The sequence below is a fragment of the Schistosoma mansoni genome, chromosome W, assembly GCF_000237925.1.
Source record: "Schistosoma mansoni strain Puerto Rico chromosome W, complete genome".
Taxonomy (NCBI): Eukaryota; Metazoa; Platyhelminthes; class Trematoda; order Strigeidida; family Schistosomatidae; genus Schistosoma; species Schistosoma mansoni.
The window spans coordinates 39046343-39069361 of record NC_031502.1 but is presented as its reverse complement, the minus strand read 5'-3'; the positions used below and the strand labels follow the sequence as shown (position 1 = coordinate 39069361).

The 23019-nt window shown below is 34.9% G+C and overlaps 2 protein-coding genes across 2 annotated transcripts in view; one reads left to right on the top strand and one right to left on the bottom strand.

The window, feature by feature from the left end:
- Nucleotides 1-6622: 6622 nt before the first annotated feature.
- Nucleotides 6623-7331, bottom strand: Smp_024010 (Microsomal GST-1). The gene is made up of 3 exons (XM_018789645.1): nucleotides 7186-7331; nucleotides 7098-7144; nucleotides 6623-7056 (listed from the first exon to the last, which is right to left on the bottom strand). The coding sequence occupies exons 1-3, from the start codon at nucleotides 7291-7293 to the stop codon at nucleotides 6807-6809; spliced, it is 405 nt and encodes a 134-aa protein (XP_018655067.1). The 5' UTR covers nucleotides 7294-7331; the 3' UTR covers nucleotides 6623-6806.
- A 6776-nt stretch (nucleotides 7332-14107) lies between these two features.
- The window catches only part of Smp_024000 (putative vacuolar protein sorting (vps33)), a gene marked incomplete at its 5' end in the record, with an annotated part of 40005 nt that continues 31093 nt past the window's right edge, over nucleotides 14108-23019 (top strand). The window contains 4 exons of the mRNA XM_018789644.1: nucleotides 14108-14184; nucleotides 15504-15621; nucleotides 19065-19304; nucleotides 21776-22040. Coding sequence (XP_018655066.1) covers nucleotides 14108-14184; nucleotides 15504-15621; nucleotides 19065-19304; nucleotides 21776-22040 — 700 coding nt within the window. The remainder of the gene's footprint in view (nucleotides 14185-15503; nucleotides 15622-19064; nucleotides 19305-21775; nucleotides 22041-23019) is intronic.

Sequence of the window (23019 nt, the reverse complement as noted above, 5' to 3'; positions counted from 1 at the left end):
GTGCTTGGATTAACTAGGCGTTTCCAAAACAGCTGACATGAGTTGTTGATAAACAGTGTGCCATTCGTCGGAAATACTCTGATAAATCATTATCGACTTTGTTTGGTCAACCGTCAAGCATACACTCCACAAACTGCTAAATTTCATGATCTGATTGCTTAGCATTCTGGACCACATTCGCCGTTACTGGGGTCGATCGCATCCGACATACTTTACTTCTGTTTCAATGATGAGATCCTAGTTGGTTTGAGTTGAACAGTCATGATAACGCATCAGCCTGTCTAAGAATGGTCGTCGACACGTATTTGACAGTAAAATCATAACCGAGAAGGAATTTAGACTACCTATTCAAACGATTCGAGGTATACATTGGAATATCTTTCTATGAACTGGAAATTGATAGGTGTTTATGGTTTGTTAAGAGAGTTAAATGTCGTCCACAGATCATCTTATGAAACTTTTTGACTGCAAAGATAATTGATAGAGCTTCTTTTTCTATTTGACTGTGATTTATTTCAGAATAAGATGACGTTCTGGATGCATGTCCAATAGTCTTCAGAGAACAACTGGGAAAATGTGTTCAATAACAACCACTAGTCTATGGTTCAGTGCATTTGAGACAATGATTATTATGAGATTTTGGTTGGAATGGGTTAGCAGCTTATTTAATGTCAAGGTTTTCTTGACATTATCAAAACTCTTTGATATTGAAGAGAGCAGTTCCATTTCGACTCTCTACTCAGAAGTTCATTAAGAGGAATACGATGATGATGCATAGATGGAAGGAATTAAGCACGATGATTTACCAACCTCAGGAATGATCTTAGGGAGTTGAGCCTAGATAATGATGGCATTTGCTTCATGACTTCAATATTCTCCGGACCAGGGCAACTTCCTTAGAGATTGACAACAAATCCCAGGTATTTGATCAAAATCATGAAGAAATTACATTTCTCTTGTTTTAGTTTTATAAAAAATTTTGATTTGATCCAAAACCATACCCGAACGGTCGAATAATTTTTCTGTGGTTGTACCGAAAACGATAATATCATCCACATAAACCAAGGTACCCGATACGTTCGTTAGCATTACATGCATAATTTACTGAAATATTTTCGGAGCTGTCCTGACTCCAAACGGGAGGCAAATAAAATGTTAGATATCTCGGTGTGTATTATCGGTAACCAGATCCCTGAATGCATTTTCTACTTCTAACTGCAGATACGCATCAACGAAGTCAGTCTTTCCGACAGATCTTCCTTCATTCATTTGTGCAAAAAGATGTTCTGGAGTGGGAAATGGATACTGGTATGTTTCAAGGAAATCGTTGGATCCAGTAGAAAAAATCAACACATATTCGTGGATTACCATTTGATTTTTTACTGCCACAATTGGTGATGCCTGTGGAGAATTATTAACGGGTTTGAAAACACCTAAAGCCTTCACTCTGTTTAATTCTTTGTCTACTGGAAAGTGTGCTGCATAAGGAACTGAGCGTTTTGGCCGAAGACAAATTTGGTTCTAGTTTTAAATATATTTGGGCTTCTAATTTTGTACAACTACCAAGATCATTTTTAAAAAAAATGGGAAACTTCTGTTTAAGTCAGTCAATCATATGAGAATACGAAGGTTTCCTGAGAGTTGAACGAGGTACTTGATTACAAATAAGAATAAATTGCCGATCGAACAATTTTAACTTGATGATCAAGTGGAGACCCAAAAAGTTGAAAGATTCGTCAGTTACATAACATCTAGGTTTCATTATCAGATCACTAAATTTGACAATACTACAGAAATTCAGGTACCCGATGCAACCAACAGTAGGTTGAATGATAGGCCGAACAAGATGGTGCAATGTTTCGTGGGAAACCAAGGTAATATCGGATGCAGTACCCAACTACAGTGTGATTATACGATTTTTAACATCAATTGACAAACATTTGCGTAAGTATTAGAAGTTAGATTTAGATAAATCACATACACGATTGATTTTCGTTGACACTCGGTTACGTGATGTGAGATTACCACATTTGGAAAATCCCTTGTTCTGATCATTTAATCCTCATTTGTGTGTTGGTTATATCTTGACTATTTGTTTGTCGGTGTAGCTAGATAAGTGTAAGTACTCGTAGATACTAATAGCATACTTTATTGCAATATAGTAAAATATAAAACAAAGTATTATGTAGTAATAAACCAATTCAAACTAGAATATCGACTCAAATTAATATAATGTCTACAAAATTGACTATTTTCAAGGTTTAAGACTTAGATCGGAATCTTCCACCGAAATCATCACTCAGCTATAGAAATTAAATTCAAGCTTCATGTATGAAGATCGAGTAAGAGCAGACGATTACAGGCGACACTTTTACTGTTACATCTTCACTACTACTTAAATCCTTTAAGTAGCACAACTTGCTACACAAACAATTTGAAGTCTGAAGGCTGGCATTACAAATACTGATCAAATAGTTTCATTTACCGTATCTCTTTATGAAACATTCATTCTTGGCTATTTGATTTCCACCTTTCATTCTTACTATGAACATCCATTTACTAAATGGGGAATTCACAACTTTCTTCCAACCAACTCATTCGAATCGATCCATGCCACATGAATAACCTTAGCTTACAGTATCTGTTTGTGTCCAATTTCATGCATGAAGCTTGAATTTAATTTCTATAGCTGAGTGATGATTTCGGTGGAAGATTCCGATCTAAGTCTTAAACCTTGAAAATAGTCAATTTTGTAGACATTATATTAATTTGAGTCGATATTCTAGTTTGGATCGGTTTATTACTACATAATACTTTGTTTTATATTTTACTATATTGCAATAAAGTATGCTATTAGTATCTACGAGTACTTACACTTATGTAGTGACACTGAAAAACAAACAATTATTATGTAATTAACACGTACCAAAGGCTAGGGGAGTCTCACGATAGGACGAAACGGCCATCCAGTGCTTCCAGGTTTTCCATGGTAGTCTAGTTTCAACTGACTCATGATCTCAATCACTGAAAATATATTTGTTAGTTCTATGTGTCTTCTGATATGTACTTCAGTTAAATACTTCAGATAAATACGGACAATATCTATTGGATAACCTGTATCGATTTCGGTCTGTTTGGATTAATAACAAACAACCTTATGAAAAAATATCTCTCATTCAGATTGGTCTAGAACCCAGCTCCTCTTTAATGTAGTAGGAAGTTAGGATACGAATTCAGGAAACATATGAGGCTTCTGTTATATCCGTGTTTACTATAACTATAAGCTTGTATGATAATGTATATTTACTAACTGAACGCACAGTGAAATAATAAGAAAATCATAATGTGTACATGACTACAAATTAAGTGAAGGGAAACTCAAAAATAGGTTCATAGCTAATTAATAATAACATGGAGAAGGTAGTTTAAAATATTTTTCTCTCTCACTTGTAATTCAATAATATGTTGATACGATGAGACTAGTCACGTTATTTCAGACCCAGGATTCACGACCCAGAAAAAAGAACTAGAGTATAGATTAGATAATACTTTATTCAGCAAGATTACAAGGAGTCACTCACAGTGAGTTCGGAGTAAAAATCAATGAGCAGAAAGGAAATCATATATTTAATAGACCCTAGGCTAAGTACCTGTTTATCAAAGCTCGGTGGCCAATCATATCTAACTTTCACTACCATACATTAGAAAATAAAATGTATAACAAGAGTTTAGGCTTCATCACGAAGCTTACAATACGGAAGATATAAAAATACATCCCAAATATTTATTAGATTTACATAAATGATGTTTTGCAGTAGGATAGTCCCAAAAGTTTTACCGGCGAGACTATAATTTATGGACCACCTTTCAACGAATCTTAGGTGACCTTGAGAAACACTAGCCGGTCAGGAAACAGTTAGTATAGAATAAAAATATATGATACAAAACCAAAGAATCCAAATGGATACACTTGTTTTATATGGTCCAAAAACTTCTCAGGGTTAGAAATAGGTTCGAAGGTCCTAAAGTCGTAATACATACGGCAGAGGAACTCATGCATATGGTTCCATAATAGTCGATCCTTGGAGCCATGATAAGGTCGCAAATACTTTTTCAACATCTACCGCATAGCTTCGATATTGTTTCTGTGTATTCTGGATATGTAAGTGTTATGATTTTATATCCGGCTTTTGTCACGTGATTTATTCACCAATCGAAATACGACTTGTCTAATCTTAACATTATGACAAATCAATGACGTTCGATCAGTTTGAGTAGACTACCGTCCTTGTTGGTCCCCTGTCCACCTAGCCCTTCCAATTGAGTCCAGAGCACCAATTGCAATAATAATGTTTGTACAAGATCAAGCCAAATGTGGCTGTGAACGTGGGATACAATAATCAATAAACTGATTATAATTTAGGGACAGTAATTCGTATAATAATAATTCATAGATCAAGATGAAGCTTATAATAAGATGAATATAGATATACATGATCTAATTGTTCAATAGTTATACAATAAGAATATATATAGAATAATAGTTCATTGATAGAGTTCGCGAGTTACCTGTTCTTACATATTCACTAGGATATAACAGTAAGCTTATCATTCTTATTACGCATATATATCTACAATACTCCTACCACTGAACAGCCGAAGCTTCAGTAGCATCTGCAAATATTGCAGCCAATGCTACTGGTGCTTTTATTAAACAGTACGCAGCAATTATCATAATTTGTCTTAATTTCAATGTGAATTGAACGAAAAAGGTTCCTATTCTAGCATACTTCTTCATCCAACATATATTACATCGAAAGACATCATAATGGTAGTCTGAACAGGGTTTATAAGTCATTTGATTACCGCAATTACAAATAAAGGAACTTTTTAGTAGTCCTATTTATTGTAGACGCTTAACTGTCACGTCTTCTCTAAAATCTGCTGTGAACCGATCGTACGTGACCATCAGGTACTGGAAATCCCCCAAACACTTCTGATTGGCTCGTCCATAAATTATAGTCTCACCGTTTGATCTTTCCCAAAGCCGCTATGATATACTATAATTTTATGAATTCCAAATCAAAAACATTTTTATCAATGGTAAGCAGGGATGGATAGTGGCTAGCAGTGGAATCCAGGACGTGCGTTTCGTCCTATTTAAGACTCGTCAGCTGGATGTGCCTGCATCTCAGAGTTGATGTTCAAATAGGACGAAACGCGCGTCCTGGATTCCACTGCTAGCCACTATCTATCTCTGCTTAACATGCTTGTGAATGAAGGCTATATCGAGGCAATACGCACAGTATGCACATATGCCAATTAGAGACTGACCAGTTGCAGTCCTAACACATCGATGGGAAGATTCAAACAAACAATACTGAATGAATTTTTATCAATATTTATGCTTTGTGAAACATCTGTATATATTTAGCTTGGATTAAACTAACCACTTATTTTGTAGCCAATACGAGCTTGTATTTATTTACAGATTAAATTTAATATATCATGATTAATATTTTAAAAAACAGAAAAGTATGGTCGAAAACCTCATTGTCATAATGGGGTTGGGGAGTTAATTGAATTTCATGAAAAATCACGAGCCGATCAAAAGTAGACAACTATTGAAAACCTGGAAGCACTGGACTCATCGGTAGTGTGCATAGACGATCATGCATGCGAGCATTGGAACCAGAATTTCCGCTTTCCTGCCCGGAAGCTTAAAGTATAGACAAGTGAGCTCGAATCCAACGGTTTATAAATCTAACTCTAAAAAGTCAACGATATTTCTGAAGATCCCTATACTAAGACGGAGCGTTTGTCCAGTGCTTCCAGGTTCTCAGTGGTTGTGTAACATATACCGGTTTGTGATTTCAGTGAAAACTTATTTATCTGAGTGGGCAAGCAACTATCGCACAATGGTTCAGTAACTAGCTTTTTATCTTAGGAGATATATGGTGGCATGTGCTACTTATATGGCCATAATTCAATAGTAATTACTAGAATTTGATATTACGATTCCTTCTGACGGAAGAGAAAAGTAACGTGAGAAGAAACAAAGTCAAACGCAAGCAATATATCACCATGACTGAAAAAACGACAGAGTGAGTCAGCAACAACTCAAGAAAGATGTGAAATCCATTTATTCAACGTTTCTTTTTTATGTGTTCTACAAATAACCTAAGCAAATTAGGATAAATCGGTTTCTTCTAACCGATATTTCGTTCACTACAGTATTTTCATGCTTTGTATACCGTAGTTTATATCGTGTTATTCCTTAAATTCCTGGTCCATTTTTAATTCTTATTCTGTCTTTAGTTTATCTTGGCCTTGGGGATAGTGTAAACATAAAATCATATGGTGGAAGTTAGACATTAACACCGTTGGATGCCGGTTAAGTGGTCTAGTGATTAAGCGTTCGCACGCGAGACTGATTGTTCCTGAGTTCGATTCTCGAGAGGCGGGATCGTGGATGCGCAATGATGAATATTCCTCTCGGAATAATATATATGATTGTACGTGTTTAATAAAATGTGTTACGTAACTCCAATATAATTTTTTTAGAAAATTATTGCATTAATTAAAAAGAACTAACAATATTTCAAGTCGATTAACACCAGATAATAATAATATTATGTATATATTATTCGTCACATCGTAATAATTAACTAGGAGCGTAAAATAAACTTTAGAATAAACAAACGAAATCAATAAATATGAGCATATTACAAAAAAAAGAAGAAAAGACACAAAAAAAGCAACGAAATACAAAATTTCCCTGAGGTAATTTGTCTAACCATTATTGTTTACCATGTTTCCGAAAAATACAGAATAGATTTTAATGCTAATGAAATATTGACAATATAACCAACAAGAAATATCAGTCCTATAGGAAATCTTCCTTCTGTAAGTAAATAAGCTGGTGTGTGTAAAATTCGAGCTAGTGCGAAAATTCGAAAATGCCACAATCCAACTGTAGCTGGTGCATCTGTACTGCAGTAGAGTAGACCAAGAAAAAGAAATGGTACCAGATTCTCCAAATCATTTGAATGACATCTTGAATTGTTAGTTATTTTAAAAGAAAGTAATCAAATTACCTCTGTATAGATTGTACATCAGGGTGCGGTTGGTCTTTGCAGGAAGACTAATTAAAGATTACATTATGAATAAATAAAGAAGTGATACCTTTGTTTGCAAGCGCTTGATAATTGTAGCTCCTGCAAGAACTAGAGTTTTGAGAGCTAGAATACTTCCATAGAAAGCAAATGCTCCCCTCATATCGGTGGTTTTCATATCTTGAATATTTCCAAATCCCAAGTGAGTAAATTTTCCCAGTTAGGCTAATTTTCTGATTCACTTTTCCCTAAAATTTACCTTTATATATTGATTTATTCATCTAGTAAGTTTCTGATTGGTTGGTCAAATGTCTTTGTTCTTATTTGTTGATGAACAGCAGTCATAAACGTATCATGCCATACAACAACAAAAAATAAATAAAGGATACAAAATCAGCAATATGAAGTTCCGTTTATCGGACAAAGTGGAAAGCTGTTTACAAAACCTAGTTTGTAGAAAAACTATAATCCATTCTAAAACAAAGTGAACTAAGCAGACCTTTATTGAAGTTAGTTTAAGAAATAATCTTGATTGGACTTAACATCACTTAAGTAGCTACTGTCACTACTATTAAACCTGAAAGAAAGAATCCACAAAATCCTATATTAAAATAACTGTAAAATTTGAAATAGCAGCAATCATTTGGAAAACAATGACATTTTTCAGTAAAGTAATTCTTCAAGTTAGTAAAATAATAAAACTGATGTAAGAAGAACAATTGAATAGAAACTTTCAGGTATATTGTAGAAGATATTGAATAAGTTGATAATTAAATGAGACATATTGAAATAAATTTGATCTGTTCATTAGACAAGCTTTTATTTACTGAGAAAAATGTGCAAGAGGTGGAAACATTCACGTACCTGGGAAGCATCGTTAATAAACAACAACAAAACGTCATGACGCAAAATGACCAGATAATTCCAAATTTAATCTTGTTTACTTGAAAAATGCAAATAATATCCTCGTTTATACAAAATAAATGTTTATGAGTTTGATTTTAATATCGTTTATCTGAGACAAATATAAATAGACAATATAAATAGTATTGATTAATAAGACATAATCTACATTGTGTAACGTACCTGGGAAGCATCATTGATGAACAAGGAGGATCTGATGCAGATGTAAAGGCGAGGATTGGCAAAACAAGGACCGCATTTCTACAATCAAAGAACATATGGAACTCAAAACAACTCTCAACTAACTTTAAAATGAGTATCCTCAATGAGAACGTCAAGGCAGTTCTACTGCATGGAGCTGAAACGTGGAGAACTACTACATCCATCGTCAAGAAGGTACAAGTATTTATAAACAGTTGTTTACGTGAAATACTCAACATTCACTGGCCGGATACCATCGGCAACAGCGTTTTATGGGAGAGGACAAACCAGCTTCCAGCTGAAGAGGAAATTAGGAAAAGATGTTGGAAGTGGATAGGACATACATCAAGGAAATCACCAAACTCCATCACGGGGCAATCCCTAACTTGGAATGGTGAAGGGAAGCGGAAAAGAGGAAGGTCAAAGAACACATTACGCCGTTAAATAGAAGAAGATATGAAAAGGATGAATGTTAACTGGAAAGAACTGGAAAAGATTGCCCAGGACAGGGTTGGATGGAGAATGCTGGTTGGCGGCGTAAGTAAGTAAGTGGATTTATTTATCATACTTTATAATAAACTGTATAAGAATCCAGTTACTTTTCCAAAAATTGTTTCTAAAAATTCACTTTGAACAACACCTTTCATATACCTTAAAACAGTATAGCTACTATAATTGATATGAAGAAAATCCCTGTGATTCTTATATTGTTGAATCCATTTTAATATATTTTTATTGTTCATTTTATTCTATAAATTTTTATATTTATATTTTACTCTTATTTTAATTAGATGTAATTTTATCAATGTATTTGATTGATTTTAGGCTTATAATTATAAAAACAGCACATCTTTATTTAAATGGGATGTTTTTTTAAGCATTTTAATCATGTATATATAACAGCTTATAAATAATTGATCTCATAGTTAACATGATATTATTGATAAATAATTGGACACATCACTGCTTAAAATATTGATCATTAAAGAGTAAGTGATTTCATAGTCTTCAGATCTCAGTGTCATTAGATCGAGTAACTTTAATTTCCAATGAACTAGGAATCATTGTTGACAGTTGAAGGTTTCATGAATGTGTTTTCAGATATTCAGATAAAATCCTACTTATCCATGGAATAATGATCAATGTAAATTAATATTGAGACCAACATATTATTAGTAGTTTTATTAATTATTAAACTATTTATTCACTAACTAGTTCGCCACTTACAAACTTCTGTACTTGTTTTTTAGCCACGCTTTAAATATGAGGAGCACTGATAGCATGGGATAAATCCAGTCAAAATAGGTGAGGCAGCGAACTGTGCTTGAGAAGTAAACAAGTTAACTACTGAACTACTACTCCGGCATCAGTTACAAAACTAATGTCTCAAACATATATGCAGATTATAATTCTATAATTTAAAAATTCACAAGTGATTAAGTGTAACTTACTTGTTACTCTAAAGTAGTAGTGACTAGTACAAAAATATGACAATAAATATAAAGTATAGAGTTGCAGATTTCAAAGCAGATTAATGGCCTTATAAAGTAGGATTATTTTAACACAAATAACTCTTACCAGTCATACTATTCAACGTCCTAACTTTAATATTGAAATAACGTCATTATCGACCAACCAGTCGTATGTCTACAAAATTACCATATTAACATGAGACTTTTGGATTTAGATTAACAAAATTCGTACTTTAATTGAGTATATATTAAAGAAACCATCATTTCTGAACAACAAAACAAGCAATTTCAAGCCTACATATGTCAAACACCACTTTTTAACTTCTTTGATGATAAATTGAGAACTACTCACTTACTTACTTACGCCTGTCACACCCAATGGAGCATAGGCTGTTGACCAACATTCTCCAACCCACTCTGTCCAGGGCCTTCCTTTCTAGTTCGATCCAGCTGTTCTTCCTTCTTCTCATATCTGTTTCCATTTCTCGACGTCATGTGTTTATTGGTCTTCCTCTTCTCATTTGTCCTTGAGGATCCCATGCGAAGCTTTGCCTTGTGACACAGTTGACAGCTTTCCTCAATGTGTGTCCTATCAGCTTCCAGCGCTCCTTCCTGATTTCTCCCTCCGCTGTAAATAAATTGAGAATAGTTAGATTAAATATATTACGATTCTGTATCACTTAGCTGATTAAAATGAAAGTAAAGCTGTTCTTCTTTAGATTGTCGAATTCGAAATCGTGTGACATAGAACTTAATGGTTGGTAATAACTGAAATACATGCTTGTATGGCAAGATAAAATAAGAAATACTTTAGTAATGTAATTTGATCAAATAATCAATCATATAATTTATTCCAAACCTCAGAGTGTGTCTGGAACATTACAACTAATCAGGACTTTTACTACTTTGCTCCGTAATCTTGGGAGTGTTATACACTTCTGACGATCCCACCGTCTCAACTCACAATTAGTTGTTTGATTCTCATCACTGATCAGTAGCCAACTGATAGAATAATCTTGACCGATCTCCACAGATTCTTTACTGTCTAAAGGAAAATTACTTGCGAGCGTCTTTTGAAGCAATGTCCCTTGATTAAAGACGAACGTTTACTTTCAATCTTTTATTGATCAGTTTCCTCTTTGGGTATGAGAGAACCATTCCAACCACTATCCAGAAAAAAGTCAGAGTTTCCAGACTTCCACTTTGGTGAAATAGTATAACCGCGATAAAATTATGATCAATTTATGAAACATTCCATTCTCCGTCCAAACCCCTTGGACCATTCTTGTTCATAATGGTATAAAGAAACGAATGATATTTAACTTTGCAGTCTGCAGTGTCGCATTCGAATATTTAGCTGCATGTTCCCGTCATGTGATCGTCTCCAAGATATAAATCACAAAATTCATATCTTCGTACTTCAATGTTCCTTCGAGTCACACTCAGCTTTGACACTTTCGCGATAGTTGACACCCCATAACCAACTTTACGAAAGTCATAGGTTAAGACGTGATCAGTATCTGTCAACATAACTGTGCTTTCAATAACAAGCAAAAGATGTGCAGATATATAGTGTAAGCAAATCGATCTGCAGTTTGGTTAAAATGTTTGTTTTTAGTTTTGTTTTCCTCTTTTTTTTGTTTAGACACACTACTAGTCAAGGTTGACTGTAGTCCTCCTGCTTTGAGTGTGGTTCACGTAATACCCTCAGAACTTTCGGCATTAGCGGTAAAGCCTAGTATGCCGGTAGCCGCGAGTTAACCGACCGAAATAAAGATAACGCCTCAATTATTTTTCTAATATTCTGAAGTTCAGTGATAGATAACTCACATGTCAATGGTAACCAAGTGAATACTGAAAATATTTTGTTATTTAAATGTTTATAATCACTGGAAATATCTATTATACAACGATAAAGTAAATCATGGGTGATGACTGGCTGAATTGATTGATGTATTGACTCTAGATTAGACTCATTCTACTTAATCTAATTCACCGCCTAATCTCGAGCGCTTATTGAAGCTAGATAGTGTTCTCCCTTTTTCTATCACACGCTGAACCTCACAAGTTTGTAAACAGAAAAGTAATGCAGCATGGCATTATATCTGATGTCAGCCTTTAATGGAGACACTGATACGAATCTGTTGACCCAACTCAGGACTCCAGTTTAACTCTTACTACTACCACTTTTGCTTCATAACTGATGCCAGTTATTGATGAAAAATTTATAGGGTGATAACCCTTATTCTCAATAATGGCTCAACTCCTAGTGTGTACGTAGACATATAGACTTACTCTCTTCTTCCATCGAATGGATAATTTGACTTGTGGAGGTTAGTTATTACCATCAAAGCCATTATTTCATTACTTTATTTCTAATTGTTTTATAACTAAGCAGTGTCATGATTGGTTGTTAGGTCTTCATTGTAATTCACTCTCACCTCATCAACGTCTCTTTTCGATTAACAGGGGGTAGCGCTCATGTTATTTCTAATTGTTGTTAAATGCTTTCGTTATTAAACGTAAATGCATTCTGTGCCTACTGAGTCATCAGCTCGTTTTTCTATGCTTTCTCCTTTGTATGATCTCACTTACTGCTCCTAACACTCCCTTAGAACACAAGGTGCCTTCAGGCTAGATGCAAATCTACTAAATGCTGGACGTTATATTTTGTGTGGTGTAGTGGTGTCGCGACTCTTGGTGTTTGTGCAGTCAGTCAGTCAGTCAGCGACAACGTAGGACCAGGCACATATACGCATCGGTCCAAGTTGCCATACCTCGTTAGCACAACAAGATCAACACCGGATTCATAGAAGTAATTAATTTAGTGGTGGTAGTATATAAAGAAAGGTTGTATATAAGGATATAGTATAGGAAGGAAGAGAGATATGAAGCAATTTTAATCTCAAGGTTTAAGGGAAGATAAAGAGTGTATACACCTACGCCATTGTGATCGATTCTGAGCCATGTAACACAGAGTCTCCAACCATTGGTTACGATAGTCACGCGAACCCCAACCAGGTAGTCTGCATCTGCCAACATGGCTCAGACTAGAAGTTAGTGACTTCAAGCACTGATGCCATGTTTTGGTTTGGCCGCCCCTAACTCTCTTCCAACCATCCCCTACACTAGTCAACATTGCGCGTCGTGGTAATCGATGTCCAGGCATACGTAACACGTGGCCCAACCATCTCAGTCGATGAAGATTCATGACCTCATCAACTGATTTACCATAATTCCCTAATACCCTGCGTCTAACCTCACTATTACTTACCCGGTTATCCCAGCAGATGCGAGCAATATTTCTAAGGTATCTGTGGTCAAATACTAGTAACCTACGAGTATCTTCTACTCTTAATGGCCATGTTTCACAGCCGTAAAGTAGAACAGAACGAACTGATGCGCAGTATACTCGTCCCTTAATTGATAGACGGATATCTCGTCTTCGCCATAGGTGACGTAAGTTGGCAAAAGCCAAACGAGCTTTTTGAATCCGTGCTGAGATTTCGTCAGACACCAACCCATTAGGGCTGATCAGACTTCCAAGATAAGTGAAGTTGTCGACGCGTTCGACTACTTCACTCCCTATCCTTAGTTCAGGTGTTGACGCAGGCCAGTCCTGGAGTAACAATTTACATTTGGATGGGGAGAAACGCATCCCAAACATCCTGGCATTATCACTCAGTGTTTGTGCACTTCGCAAAATATTAATTTAACTGACCATTTAATGCAAAGTGCTATAATAAGTTTCAAAGGTTCAAACTGTGTCAATGAACCTTCCAAAAATGTTTATTCTGAAACTTGTTCTCTCCGCTCCTAGTTTTGACTACAAAATCGCCTCGAATTCACGATTTTGCAGATTTCCGTGTGTATATTTTCAGCAAACCTTCAATATCAACGCATATATGGTTTAGGTACAGGACTATTTTAGTCATGACTTTAAATTTGGTTTCATGGGTGAGATTCGACGTGTTCTATGTTATGATGTGCACATACTTTTATAGAGATTATACAATACACTTTGGGTGCATACAAACTCTCAGATAGTGTTTTCTCTTCAAAACAAAGTGGGTGATTTTAAAAGCATATTGTGTTACGCATATGCATGTTTATATTTCCCAGTTATTTTCGTTACTAAATATATTGTTGACTGACACTTTCATGTTTTCTCTCAAATTATCTCTCTCTAAAGTAGCGAAATGCTCCCATGTTAAACCCAAACTCACTGGCAACTGGATTTCGCTTAAATGTCATTCACAACTGAACGCTTACGTCAGTCCGTCCTCAGAGAGTTCGGAAGGGTCTTCTCTCTGGTAAAATAACTTTCAACTCATAATGATTAGATTGTAGTTACCAGGACAGAAGATTCTTCTTGTGGATGCGCAGCTGTTGAAGGCAATCGATCGTATAGCCAGCATGTCCATTTTAAGACAGTTGTCGGTCACGAAGGTGTTCAAAATTGCTGAAAGTCCTCCGAAGGCGGACTATGAGAGGTAAGCTAGCTTTCTTCAAGGTGTGTTTGTTTTGTTGGATGACATAGCTTTCCTGTAGTATTTCAGACCAGCTGTACTACCGTGATTGTTTAAGAAAGCAGATGGCGTATCAAATTGAGCTGATGCATATTTCTGCGTTGTACATTACTGACTGACTTAGGATATGACTAAGAACGAAAGGCTCTCAAATCCGATGCTGAAGAACAGGAGCTCAAGACAAGCGAAATCATGAACTTACGTGCTTGTTGATGGGATTTTTGACTAAATAATTAATTTTGAACGTTAGCAAGTTTAGCAGTAAGCTTTGTTCAATGACGCATTATAACCTCTTCTCCTAATCTACATTTTTCTTTTCGGGAAATTCGTCAACCAAATCTAATGATAAATTCCATCGTATTTAATTTTTAATTAACATTTAATGGAATAGCAACTACGCATCAACCTCTGGCTAATTTTGAACATAACACTACTTCGATCCGCTCTGGGAGCCAATGTGCCCCCCAAAGTTCGTTATGTCAATTCAATATTCTATCTTGGTGTTAAGACTTAAGATTTTACTCGTAGTCATCAGTTGAGATGGATGGGACACGTGTTACGTATGCCCAACCACCGACTGCCCCAACGTGCAATGTTTTATGGCGTAGGAGTAGGTTGGAAGAAAGCTAGGGGCGGCCAGACCAAAACGTGGCACAAATCCATGAAGTCACTGACAAGTGGACTGAGCCATGTTGGTAAGTGTAGACTAACTGGTGCATCCACTCTTTGTGTTCTCCCAAATTCTGGTCTTCTGAATTCTTCATGTCTCTATGTTTTTCTATTTCCAAATTCATTTCACTGGATTATACTCTTTGAATGACATCTTCAAACCCTAATCTTTCGGACTACTGCTTATACGCTTACTACTACCACTTTGGGATTTGAATCCACAACTGCATTTCTGTGTTAATGTGTTATGGTAACTCGAACTGATATACGTACGTACAAAGTTCTACGTTGTGACTGATTGACTCTTAGTCTAATTGCTCATCACACCAAACCAGCTAAACAAAAGACAAGTACCCTCTCCCTCATCATCCTGTCCATGAACTACGTATCAAATTACCACTTCAGTATCAAGTTTGTTTCCATTGTTCATAGTGATTATTTGTTTACTGATTAACACAGCTCTCGAAATCAAATCGTAGTAGTTCATTGGTGCATAGAATATTTCAGTTACTTATCTCTGTGTACTTAAGTCATCTTAGGGAATGAAATTTAAACGAGTTCTATATGCATTTGTTTTACAGTTTCACTAACATAAAATTTTTTATCCGATTTAGGATTGCTTATATGATCCCACCAGAGTTTAGCTCATGCTTATCGGTAATTAAACATTGTGAAGTGGATCAATCGAAAAATATCAAACGAACAAGATTGATAATATTTATCCCCAAAGAGGTATCTAACTTTTTCTGGTTAATTGCTTAAAGCAGCGATATATTATACACTTTGCTGCTTAAACCTGATTTCTAAGGACTTTTCCTTCAAGTATGTGTTAGTCTCATTTCTGAGTTAAGTACACGAATACTGCCCCCAAATGCCCTGGTACGATCGAGAGTGGGGAGAGTCAGCTCTCCCTCTCAAAATGCTCTCACATGGCCACGCGTATATAACCTCTGCCAGGGAAGTCCTACTCACTGCCTTCTCGTGGCGGGGGTGTTGTTCACGAAAGTGAGAGGACGAAAAGCGAATGTCTGGCGCTTTAACCGGGTTGGTGGATGTGGAGTGTCCACCTAGGGGAGTTGGAAAACCCTGATTCCAAACCATTAGTGCATATGGGCTCCAGTATCCTGAGGGAACAAATGGCGTATGAATCAATCGTTGGTCACCGGCTACCATGGGACTGCATCTCCTCACGATGCTTCACTGCCTTGTAGATCAGATCTTTAGGTCAAAGGTTCGGGTGTGGGCCCCTAAGAAAACCACCTGTTTCAGTCTGGGCACCTGGGCAGTATCACAGCCCTCACACAAATCGAATGAGATTTGTGCGGCGCGTATTTATCTGGTACTTCCTTGTACCAATATTTATGTGTTTAAATAAATAAAATAAATAGCACGAGCACTCGTCATATACCTGGAAATTTATGTGAAAATACAACATTTTCGCTTCACAACCCTTTTAATTCACTGTCTAGAAAGGTTATTTAAACAAACAACAATTGTAGAATATAGGGAAGACTAAATCAGCATCCATATCCCGAAAATTTGTTATTTTAGGCTAAAGAAACTCATTTCCGCTACACCACAATGTTTTACTTTTACGCTACAATCGACAAACGTAACTGTAGATATCATCGTTAATTTTATATAATTAGGCTTCAGTTTCATGCACTTTATCATGATCAATAGCTGATTTTCAACCCAAGTCTCAAGTTTGAACCCTGCCCCACCTACTTTGGTTTGGGCAACTGAGTAGTATCGTTACCCTTCATACTTCGCGTGGCTCATAACGAAATACCTTATGAATGAGTTATTAATAAAAACTATTCGTTCATCGTGTAAGCAATTTTCTGGGTGAAAATCATATCCCTAAAAGTCGAACGAAACAATTAAGCTGAGATTGATCGTTAACTAAAAAGTAAATTGAAAAATTGCGAGACATTATCACCATTATCCTCATAGAAGATGAATTAATAGCATGTTTTGATGTATGCTCTTTGTTCACTAAAGTTCCTATTAAGAAAGCTTTAGATATTGTATATAATCTCTTAGATTCTGACACTGAACTTAAACAACGATGTCCATTAGGTCCCTGGATTTTTGTTTACATTCAACTGTTTTCAGTTTTCGAGATCTGTACAGACAAACAGGTATGGTTATTTATAGGATCATCGGTTTCTCCAATGGTTGCTAACTTATTCATGCATTCATTGGGAACAAATGCAATCTCAATGTGCCCCCTTACACCAAAAGTCTGGTTAAGATGCGTAGATGACACTTTTGTCATTATAAAGGAAGATGGTTTAAACGAACTGTTTAGGCAAGTTAACAACATTTTTGGCAAAATCAAGTTCACTAAGGAGTTGGAATCCTCTCTTTTTTAGAATGTTTGGTTAAAAGGATGTATAGCGATTGTTTTAAAATTAGTATATTACGAAAGTCAACATATTCAGGGAAATTTCTATATCTTAAGTCAGCACATCCTCACTCCACCAAAGTATTAGTGGCCAAGAATCTGATGACTAGAGTTCATAAACTTGTCACTGAATCAAATATATAGTAACTGAAATGAATTTAATTATATCCACACTAATGATGAATAATTATCCGAGGAATTTTATAACAAGAATAAGTAAGAACGAAGACCGAAAAAATATTAAAACAAGAGTTAAACAAAAAGAACAGGTTAATACAATGGTTATCCCATATCGTAAAGACATTTCAGAGGAATCCTAACTCTTCAAAATGTAAGAGTATTCTTTCGAACAAACAACACTCTAAGATGGAAACTAATTAGAATCAAAGATCCATTACACAAGAAGGAGCAAAAAAAATAGTGTTCATGAAATCAAATGTAGTAACCTTAATGCCACTTGGTGTAAGAAAACTCGAAAACAAATCAGCTATAGCACTACACTCAGAATCGGGTCATACGATTGATTTCAACGACACAAGAATCCTTCAAAAAGGTTTTAACTCTTACAAAGAAAAACTAACTATTGAAGCCCTACACATATGGACAAATCCAAATAGTATTAATAGGAGAGACGGAATACAATTAGCTGTTTAATGGCAACTAATAATTAATACGTAAACCTGAACTCCTTTTTTCCATTTTATCTATCTCTTATTGTCTGAATGACAGCAATTACATTAAACGGCTCTAGTCAGTTGTCTTATCAATATGTTAAACAATTAACTGGAACAATGAAAGTAACACAAACATTCATTTACAAATACATTCTTCCTCTTTAATTCATCGCTTTATTTTGTTTATTTATCTTCATGTTATGCGTGCTGTGACATTCGATTCACTGGTCAAAGGCAATATATAATGAATGAAGTTTCTTCTCACACCACTTACAAATGCACACAATCTGTTATCCTAGCACACTTTTCGTTTCACATCACATATCTCTTACATACTAAAGCAAATACCTACTTTAATTATTGTTAACGTTGATTAGATGACCTATCTAGTATACAGTTAACCAGAGAATCATGTACCTTTTCATATTCGATAATTTTGATGTTTGATTATAATTGTGTGAAAAGGATTGAACCAGATTGCTAGGCGAAACGTTGGATTTACTTCAAACTTATTCGCTGAGATTTTACAAATACATTCTTCCTCTTTAATGGAGGAAAATGGTTTATTAAAAAAGAAGGAAAACTGGTCCAGTACCAAACATACAATAAACTTATACACAGCAAATTAAATCTACCTCTCACATTCGATAAAGGAAAAAGCACTTACTTCCCTTGATATTTCCGCCTTTTCATGTTTCGCTCCCGATGTATCAACTAAATGTATGCTACTAATGATAAGGGAAACAAAATGAATTAGTCAGATATAGCAATGTTGTATGTATGTTTTTAAGTGGTTCACGGGGTCTTGGTGTTTTAAACTGACTACTAGCAACCAATCTCAACAAAATTAAGATGTTAATTAATATTATTTAATCCTCGTAAATATTAAGTGATGATTACTAAGAAAATATAGTCTATCACATGAATGTCTGTATGTAGTTACATTGTAATTTAAGGAAACTCTTTTAGTCTGAATTTAAAGTTTAATTCTAACCTGAAGTTGGTGAAAATTAGGCATACGATATCGCTATTCTATTTATTTTAATTTAAATATCCCGTTTTTATTTTGAAAAAACTTCTTCGTATTTTAGACTGTAGCAGTGACCTATCTTCTGGAATCTCGAGGTTTTCTTGGTCAACATTTATGTACCGCAAGTTTATCACTCAGTTGGATTCAATTAGATACAGATTTATTAACATTAAATTTGCCGACGCTATTTTCAGACTACTATTTGTACAAAGATTATTGTTGGCCTCATTATATGGGCATGGAGTTGGGACGCTTGCTTAAATTAACAAGTGAAAGTGATTTAGCTCCCATGGGTTGTCGAGTAAGTCCATAATATTATTTACACATACATTAATAATAGATTACTCCTAGGTAAGATGAAAAAATCTTGTTGTCATCGTAGTCATTTACCTATAATAAGCATTTACATGGTATAATTGTACAAACGGACCTTGTAAGCAGCTCACAAGCAAATTAATTTTGCAGAACCAGAAACTAATATGTTTGTATTATTTTTTATGTTAGTCTCTTGACGCCACTTTTGTGATTAAACTTATTTGTCATTTCATCAGATTATCATGGTTTGTTTTATCAACATTGTTTTTATTTCTAATGGTTTTTGACTTTCTCCAGGGTTAGTTTTGTTATTTCATATGATATAATGTTACACTATAACTTAAATAATGCTTTCGGAGATATTATTGTCCATAATCGTTTCAAAGCAATCACATAATTTTTAGACTTGGTTTTTATCATCGCTTTTTTAATTGCTGAAAAATTCCCATCTTATTAAAACTCAATTATATAATTGCTTTTCTAATTCCTTGTTTGACTGGTGCAATGTGGTTTTTCAAATGCTTGAAAATAAGCAGTGAACCATCCTAATAGCATTCTTTAGTTGTCCGGTTCATGCGCTGTGTACGAAAGTTATGGTTATAAGAAATTTAACTAACAGAAGTATTAAGCTTGTTACAGATAAGGAAGACCAACGAGTTGAATTGAATAGAGTTTTGTCTACACTTAGGGATAACAACTACCCAAAGGAGTTTTTAAGGAAAAATTAAGCTAGAATGTATACTGAAAGATTGGAAGTCCACCGTGGTCATCCAATGCCGTAGTGAAACATCGGAAGAAATCAAGTGGATTCTAAACAAGCATGATGTAAGAGTGTATTTTCGGGCGTGTCACACCATAAGATCGGGATTAGTGAAAGTTGAGGTTAAATTCCGAAGGAAGAACAACAAAATATTGTCTATGAGATCAGCTGTCATGATTGTAATGCAGCTTATGTGGGAGAAGCATCCAGACCATTGAATGCAAGGTTTAAGGAGCACAAACAGCGTTTAAAAAATGTCCCCAAATCCTCGGTTGACATAATGAAACTTGAGAATAAGTCTGCGATAGCGTTACATGCGTTAGAAACAGGACACAGGATTAATTTTGAAGGGGCCAAGATACCTCAGAAAGGGTTAACACTCATAAAGAAAGATTGACAGCAGAAGCGCTGTATATATAAGTGATTAAGAACAGCGTAAACAGAAATGATGGTATTCGGCTAGCAACTACTCGGCAAATATTCATTAACAAGTAATTGGACCCTTTCTTTATTCAACCTGTTTATTTCACATGCATTGTTATTTGGATTGAAATTAATGTGAGTTATTTTTAGCAGCAGAATTATGTACATTTTTACTTGCGATTCAATGATTCAGTAACAGTTTTTCAACCTTCAACTTACAATTTTATTTTTCCTTCATATGAAAACATATTAACACCAAATATCACTCATTAATAACTCATTCTTACACATACATACACACACACAATTCCTTCAGTCATTTATTTTCATATCGTAAACTTTTCACATGTTTCACATTTAACTTGACTCATGTTGTTCTATTTACTAAAATCAACATTCAAATATAATTAGATTAGCACAGTATAAATTTGATTGTTAAACGCTACATATTTCTTTGATGAATTTAATTTTGATTATTACCCTGAAGAAGTCCAGATAAGTTTGCTGGACGAAACGTTGGGATTATTTAAATTTCAATCGCTGATATTATTTCAAATATGATTTTCACATATAATGATGAACGATGATTTAGTAATCGAATTGTTCTTGGATTTATCAACATTGCTTTCCAAATCTTGTTTCATCTCACCATTCTACATCATAAAGTGTCTGTGTGAACATTATTGTAGCTGAAATTTTGTTTTGATTGCTGATTTTAGAAGGGTACCATTTTATCACTTTAACCCAAATCACTCGTACTTCAGTAATATTGATTTCATATCTGGTACAATATTCACTTCTGACATTTAAATATGCAGATAGAATTGTTCACCCCGCTAAGTTTTGGTCTAAGTTAATATGTAAATCTTATCAATATGTATAAATCACAGCTTTTTGAAGATTGGAAATTAAGCTTTTAGTGTAAATTTATAATGGTAAAAACTTGTTAAGCAGTAACTAGACTATTAATTATAATCTAGACTAAAATGAACTGTATTGTTGATCTACAGTTACAGGTCATAGTTAGAAGAGCATGACTTAAAATATATCGCAGTAGTGTAAATGTACTCCCTTTCCTTACTCTTAGTAGTAAACATCTAATTACTAAATATCCTCGATTCTATATCATAGCTTGTTTTCTTTCTTGTAATCCTTTACTATCGTCAAGTCATTGTTCCCTCTTGTTTTCAACTAAACATTTATCATAACAGCTGTTCAACAGTAAATGTAGATAGGTTTTATTAATCTTAGTGCTTATCTTTACTAACCACCAGATTCATGCTTTCGGAGAGGCGTCCGATGTTGTTGCTGCTGGTATTCGTTTATATTGTATCCAGTCAGGTCTGGTCAGTTTGGATAGGAAGGTTCCAACTATTAATTGTAACCAGTCAAATTATCGAAGTAATGTATCAGTTTCTGATGAAAGTATTTTAACTCCTAACAATCCATTAAAAATGTTGGGCTCACAATCATCATCATCTACATCATTGCCAACTACTTCTGCACGTCCACCACCTTTGGTTCTTGTATTCAGTCGTGGTTAGTTCTCATACATTCCCTTTTGTGATTCTTTTAAAATAATACGGAAAATTAATCCTTATATGCATTGTCATTGAGTCTAACCACTGTGAACCTTTTTTTTCGAAATAAATTACTAAACGGTGTTTTAAAACCAGTATTAAAACGGTATGTAAAATGGGTATTCTACTTTTTTTCGCTTTCAAGAAGACGATGATCTGATTGACAAGAAATACCTCGAGGGCACAATTACGTACGACTTTAAAGGATCTTACCCATTGCTAATTTTTTTTAAATAACGACACCTCATGATAACTAAACCAAAACAACACTTATTCACAAGGTTACCGACCATTATCCTTGATTGTATGACTTCAGTTCTCAATTGAGATCATAGTGATGTTAAGGATCAGTAGTTTGAAAATATGACTTCTTTTTGTTTCTCTTTCCTGATATCGTATTGCATTTTGTCTGTGTTCCTTACCTACTCATTTTATTGTTATTCTTGTTCTCTATATTTTTTACTGTTGAAGAGTCTCAGTGTCTATGCTGTTTGGTTTCAAGTGGTTTTTCAGATTACATCAGTTCATAATATAAAAACTTTGAGGTTTATGAATGCCTAATAAGCTCTCCCAGCTAAAAATAATGGTTTCATAATGTACAAATTGCTTTAAACTTTGAACGGTTGTTTTCATTGTAAACAATAGAGATAAAATTATACTTTAAAGATGAATTTCTATCGAAATGGATGAAAAAGTAATAGTAAGTAATTAAATGCAACTTAATGAGCTCATACCTTAAGGCTTTGAGCTTAGTTTCTCGGTACCATAAAACTAGCCATATAATTCATTTAGTATTGCTTGTTTGAATCTTCCCATCGATGTGTTAGGACTGCAACTGGTCAGTCTCTATTTGGCATATGTGCATACTGTGCGTATTGCCTCGATATAGCCTCAATTCACAAGCATGTTAAGCAGAGATGGATAGTGGCTAGCAGTGG